Below are 6,588 nucleotides of genomic sequence, written 5' to 3' on the forward strand. Positions count from 1 at the left end.
AGGTTAGGGTGAGCCCGTGTGGTTGGGGGTGAGCCCGTGAGGTTGGGAGTGAACCTGTGAGGTTGGGGTGAACCCGTGAGGTTGGGGGTGAACCCGTGAGGCTGGGGTTGAGCGCGTGGGGCTGGCGGTGAGCGCGTGAGGCTGGGGGTGAGCCCGTGAGGCTGGGGTGAGTGCGTGGGGCTGGCGGTGAGCGTGTGAGGTTTGGGGTGAGCGTGTGAGGCTGGGGTGAGCCCGTGGAGCTGGGGTGAGCCCGTGAGGCTGGGGCCGTTCTCTGTGGCTTCCGAGTCACCGGGTGGTAACGGGCGCTGCTTCTCTGGCGTGCACATGCCTTCTCTGGTGAAGTGCTGGTTTAAGCAGGTTTCCCATTTTTGTGGGGGTTGCTCTTCTATAATCAGGGTTTTTAAATTAGTTATTCATTTACGCTTGCAGTGCGTCTTCATCGCTGCATGTGAGCTTCCTCTGGCCACGATGAGTGGAGGCTGCTCTTGAGCTGTGAGGTGTGGCAGTGGCTTCTGGGCTCTAGAGTTCGGGGTAAGGAGCTGTGCGCACGGGCTTAGCTGCTCCGCGGCATGTGGTACCTTCCCAGACCAGGGATCCCACCCATGTCTCCTTCAGTGGCTGGCGGGTTCGTAACCACAGGGCCCCCAGGGACGTCTCTCATCGTTAGGCTCTGAGAGGTCTTCAGGGTGTCCCTGGGGGCTCGGAGGTAAAGAATCAACCTGCCGGTGCAGCAGACGCGGATTTGATCCCTGGTCCGGGAAGACCCCACATGGCGCAGAGAAGCCACGCTCACGCTCCTCCGCAGCTGAGCCTGTGCGCTAGAGCACGGGAGACGAGAGGACAGCCCACGCTGCAGCTGCTGAGGCCCAGGCCCCGGGGGCTACAGAGACCCCGCACTGGCAACAGTTAATGAACAAAGTTACTTTTAAAAACAGTTCCTTGCGACCTTGGGGCTCGCATCCCTCGCAGACTTGTGCTCGGCAGTGCGTTCTCCCAGCACGTGGCCTGCCTGCCCGGCCTCTTGGCGGCGTCTGAGGGGAGAGGGCGCCTGGGGGCTGCTGACTCAGCTCCCCGGAGGGAACGTGTGCGGTTGGCTCCGGGGCCTCTGCCGCTGTCGGCAGCCTCCCCGTGAGGACGCTGGGCCTGCGTTCCCGCCGTCATTTCCTTCACAGATGAACTGTTGCCCGCGTGGCCTGTGCAGGTGGTCAGGGCGAGCGGGCGTCCCTCCCTGCGGGCGTCTCTCCCCGGCACCCTCGGGCATGGACTCCTCCGCTCCGCCCGCAGAGGCTGCTCAGGCCTCTCTGCTCCGGGCATCGGTGTGGCTGAGTTTTCTCTGCACCCAGAGGTGCTGCTTCTGACAGAGCTCGCCGCCCTCAGCTTGGCGGTCTGCACAGGAGGCGCGCTCCTCCTTTGCTGATAGTTCTGAGTGATTTGATGGCTGTGGGTCTTGTTGGAGGTGTTTGTCTGTTTGTTTCTTATGCTTGGAATTTATTGAGTTTCTGGGGTGTGTGAGTTCGCTTCTGTAAACATCTACTTTGGACAGTTCGGGCCACTGTTTCCCACATCTTTCCTGTTCTCCCTCCTCTTTTAAGGACCCAGTGCTCCGATCTGTCCCACGGCTCCCTGATGCCCTTCCACAGTTTCAGGTTCTTTCTTCTCTGTGTGTCCCACTGTGGACAGTTTTTATCGCTCTGCCTTTCAAACTCACTAATCTTCTTTCTGAAATGTCTAATCTGCTGTAAATCTCAGTCAGTGAGTTTTACTCAGACACTGTAGTGTTTTTCACTGGAACTGTGATGTAGGTCTTTTGTATACCTATATGTCTCTACTTAACTTTTCTAAAGCACAGAACACACAGTTTTATATCCTTACGTGATAACTCAATGACTGTCAGAGTTTGTGATTTCTGATTTACTGATATTTCTCCTTATTATGGACCATATTTCCTGCTTCTTTATTTGCCAGTAGCATTTGACTTGATGGTATCCTTCAGCATCAACCCAGAGGTCAGGCCTGCCCTTGCTGTGAGCCCAGTGGTTGGGTCCAGGACCCCAGCAGCAGAGCCCTGGTGCAGAGGCTGCCTGCCAACATCACCCCACATGAGATCATCTCAGAGACAGACATTTTTGCAGGTAATGTATGCTTTCCTTGATGTTTTGGCTAAGAACACACATTTAAAAGGAAAGCAGTTGGAGATTATCCTTAAAGCAAACCAGGATGGTGACTGAGATGCCTGCATCCCCGGTGGCGCCCAGGTGGGGCTGGATCCCTGGGGGTCCCATTGGGGGTGATGGGCTGGGTCATGTCACAGAGGCCCTCCGGCCCTGCCTCCTCAGAGGGAGAGGAAAGCTCCCTGACCTTTCTCGTTGAACGGCGTGTGCCACGCTAGGAGGTAGTTGTCTGGCTTCAGCTGGGAGCAGCCCTCCAGGGTGGCTGGGTCTGCCCGCTGCTCCGGGAGCTTCTCCAGGACGTCCACGTAGCGCCGCACCATCTCACGGTAGAGGTCGTCCAGGCACCAGAAGTCTGGGGAGGAAGGGGGTATCAGATGAGCCCCCAGCACGCGGCCCACCCCCCACAGGAGGGAGGCCCTGGGACTGGCTCCCTGGAGAGACCCGACCTCAGAGGCAGTGCGCTTTGGATTTCATCTCATTTCAGAGGCTACAGTTTCTCACTGTTACACACGAGAATCTAGGAAGACCTGGGGTCTTCATGCACAGCTGATGGCTCTGTCCATGAGGGGCCCGCTGGCCCGACACCTGCCTGCTCCACGGCCCTCAGGGTCCCCCGTCCAGGGCGCCCAGAGCCGCCCTCCCAGCCCAGCTGCCCGCTCCCCGCTCCAGCCAAGCAGCCACACACCCTGCCCCCACCGTCCCCATCATCCCCACCGTGACCCTGCAGGAAGGTGGTCTGGGGACGTGTCCTTGGAGCGTGTCCTTGGAGATCTCAGTGTGCCAGAGTGGGGTGCCAGGCACAGAGGGCTTGCTGACCGGCGTCTGGATGGCCTCACGCACCTCCACTGCACAGTCAGGTCCCCGTCTGCCTGCTGTAGGCTCAGCGAGGGGTCGTGAATGGGTTTTGATCACAACTGGGCGTTTCTGCCATTAAGTGAGTCCACAACGTGGTGGACAGAGGCCGCACACCCTCGAAAGCTGGGGCCCAGGGGGCCTGGTCACGCGGGAGCGGATGGGATGGAGCAGGCAGAGGGCGCGCCTGCCAGCGAGGCTGGGGGCACCTGGCCCTGTCTGTGCAGGGCTGCGTGCAGCCCTCCCGGCGAAGCCCGTCTCTGGGGGCCGTGGAGGTGGAGATGGACCCTGCCCCTCTTCCGCCCACCCTGGGCGCAGAGCCGGAGGCAGAGCATGGTTGGCACGAGACCCAGGTTGCCTCCGGCCCCGGTGCGGGCGGGGAAGGCAGACGCCCGAGTCCAGGCCGGGTTGGGGGCGCACTCCGGTTCCCAGCGCTGCTCTGGGAGCTGCACTGTGGGGGAGCGGCTCCTGTCCACCCCCACCTCTCAGCAGCGGGGCAGAGGCCTGGCACCGTCTGGCCACTGTTGTGACTCTGGGCCATGCCGTGTTGCCTCAGTTCTGAGCTGGGCGGGGGTGTGGTAGGGTCCGGGCTGGCGGGCATGAGTCCCGTCTGGCCTGTGGACAGTGACGCCAGGTGACACTGGGTAACCCTGGCGACGTCGGGTGACAGCAGGTGGTACTGGCTGACCCTGGCTGCGGAGGGGCAAGGCCAGGGTGTCGCTACCTCCTCTACCTTCCCAGTCCAGGGCGAGTAAGCCTGGGCCTTCCGGGTCCCCTAAAATAGGCGTTTTATTCTGGAATCACATTCCTTTTCAAGAGACAAAAGTTCTTTAAAACCAAAACCGCAGCAAAATCCCGGGAGCTGATCCCGAATTCAGAGCCACAGAGCCTTGCGCCCTCTGGCCCGAGCCCTTCTGCGTGCTGACGCGGCCACTGAACTCACTTCTCTGTCTCCCCTGCCCAACAGATCCACCTACAAAGCTCCCTGTGAGCCTCCCAGATGAAGTCACAACAGAGAGAAGGCAGCAGACCCACGTGGGTCACTCGGTAATACCGACGTTTCAAATGCCACCGCAGGCAGCACGAGGGCGGAGAGGATCGTGGGGCCGGGACTGCTCTCCGCTCGGCAGGGCCCGCCCGCCCTGCAGGGCCTTGGACGCCCCGCCCCGCTCAGCACCCGCTTCTGTTCAGCACTGCCCATCTCAGAGGCATGGCAGAGCGGGCACGGCCGGGCGTACCCGCCGCTCCGCAGGGCCTGGCCCACGGCCACACGCCTGGGGCGGCGAGCCCTACCTGCCTTTGGAAATCAGGTGAAGAGCCACGGTCTGCCGGGCCCTGGAGCAGCGCAGGTCCTGCCCCCTGCCCACTGGGTTGGGTCGGGGCTCCAGAGGCAGGCCGAGGCTGACCGGCTTCTGTCTGCACTTGCTGGGCGGCGCTGGGCCGATGACACAGCTCCTCTGCGTCAGTTCCTCGATCTGAAATCTGCCGTAATAAGGACCTGAAGGGTGGCGTGAGGATGCAGTGATAACACCCACGGAGAGACAGGCCCACAGTCAGGGTCCACCGGCGCCGTGACACACGGGGCTCAGTGTGTCCGCTCAGGTGTGTCCGACTCTGCGACCCCGTGGACCGCAGCACGCCAGGCCTCTCTGTCCATCTCCAACTCCTGGAGTTTGCTCAGACTCACATCCATCGAGTCGGTGATGCCCTCCAACCATCTCATCCTCTGTTGTCCCCTTCTCCTCCTGCCCTCAATCTTTCCCAGCATCGGGGTCTTTTCAGATGAGTCAGTTCTTCGTATCAGGTGGCCAAAGTACTGGAGCTTGAGCTTCAGCATCAGTCCTTCCAATGAACATCCAGGACTGATCTCCTTTAGGATGGACTGGTTGGATCTCCTTGCAGTCCAAGGGACTCTCAAGAGTCTTCTCCAGCATGACAGTTCAAAAGCATCAATTCTTCAGCACTCAGCTTTATTTATAGTCCAACCCTCACATCCACACATGACCACTGGAAAAACCATAGCCTTGACTAGACGGACCTTTGTCGGCAAAGTAATGTTTCTGCTTTTTAATATGCTGTCTAGGTTGGTCATAGCTTTCCTTCCAAGGAGCAAGTATCTTTCAATTTCATGGCTGCAGTCACCATCTGCAGGGATTTTGGAGCCCCCAAAATAAAGTCTGTCACTGGTTCCATTGTTTCCTCATCTATTTGCCATGCTCCTTACACAAGCTACAGTTTGTTATTAAAGAAAAAAGTTGGGCTGTTTGAAAACTGAACTTAGATGTTTAGAGGGTGAAGCACATTCTGTGGGCACAGCCTTGCCCAAGCGCATCAGGGTCACCCGCGGGCCAGAGGGCATGAGTCCAGAGGTGCCCACGCCCATCAGAACTGGGCCTGCAACCAGTGTGCTCCGGATCCACACGCTCAACCCGGGTGGACTCCGCCCTTTTCCTGCCAAGGGGCTGAGACTTGCTCCAAGCCGGGGGGAGCACGCTCTTGACAGGACCACGCCGGGGAGTCCTGGGGCCACAGTGCAGGCTGGAGACGTGCCGGGGACTCTGCCAGGCAGGCACCCCAGGAGGGCCCAGGGACGGGGCACGGAGGGGCCTGGGGCCTGCCCAGAGACGGCCCGGGAGCCCCACAATTGCACCCCAACCCTGGGTCTCGGAGTCTGCAGACTCAGAAGGACGGCTTGTCATGTCAACCTGCTGTGACACTATCTTATCTGAGGCTCAGTTCTCTGCCTGCTATTTGGAGCAGACGGCATTCCTGTGCCGTGACATCCGAGCTAAACCCGGCTCCCGCGCGGCTGGCGGGTGAGCACTCGGTGACACACACATTCCAGCCACTCAGAGCCGCCTCAGGTTCTAATTTTGCAGTGACGCGCTCACCCTCTGACAGGTTTTCAATAGCAATTGCAAGGGGGCTGTGCCTCACCCAGACACCTGCTGCTTTTCCGAAATTCAGTAAAAATGTTTTCCTCAAATCAGCCTGCTACTTAAGGAAACTGTTTCCCCCAAATCCAACCAACTTCATGACATTTTCTTAGGGTAACAGAGAACCTGCAACTCTCCAAGCTAAATCGTGTTTTGGCAGATGGCATTTTAACCACCGTTCATCAGGATTTAGAAACAATTCCCCCCAAATATCGTCTTAATCGGCCCAACTGCAAACTGGCTTATTATTTTATATATTTTTTGAAATAAATTCAGAAGCAAGCTAACTATTCACAGTGAGAAGTTGAGGTTTCCTCCCAAATGGGCCCAAAGTGAGCCCTCTGATTGCATTTAACTCTGAATACACAGGCTTTGCTGAGTGAACGTTTACAAACGCAATGGAGAGTCTTGGCTTAAGAACCCGAGTCTGCAGGTGAGCAGAGTAAAGTGACACGGTTGCCCAAGAGGCTGTCTTGGAACGCAGTGGAGGTGCACCTCGTCTGCCGGGGACCCCATGTGCTGAGCGACCTCTGGGCTCTGAGCCCCTCACCTCGGGACCGCCCGCCTCCGCCCCCGGGCAGAGCCTCACCTGTGCCGAGCGACCCCCGGGCTCTGGGCCCCCCGCCCCC

At 59.0% G+C, this 6,588-nt stretch overlaps 1 protein-coding gene across 3 annotated transcripts in view; it reads right to left on the reverse strand.

The window, feature by feature from the left end:
- Positions 1-6,588, reverse strand: part of ADPRHL1 (ADP-ribosylhydrolase like 1) — a 26,209-nt gene that overhangs the window by 18,905 nt on the left and 716 nt on the right. For all 3 annotated transcript variants that reach the window (XM_040267485.1, XM_040267484.1, XM_040267486.1), the window contains exon 2: positions 2,359-2,523. In XM_040267485.1, the coding sequence (XP_040123419.1) occupies positions 2,359-2,523 (165 nt within the window). The remainder of the gene's footprint in view (positions 1-2,358; positions 2,524-6,588) is intronic.

This window comes from Oryx dammah, unplaced genomic scaffold (genome assembly GCF_014754425.2).
Source record: "Oryx dammah isolate SB20612 unplaced genomic scaffold, SCBI_Odam_1.1 HiC_scaffold_24, whole genome shotgun sequence".
NCBI lineage: Eukaryota > Metazoa > Chordata > Mammalia > Artiodactyla > Bovidae > Oryx > Oryx dammah.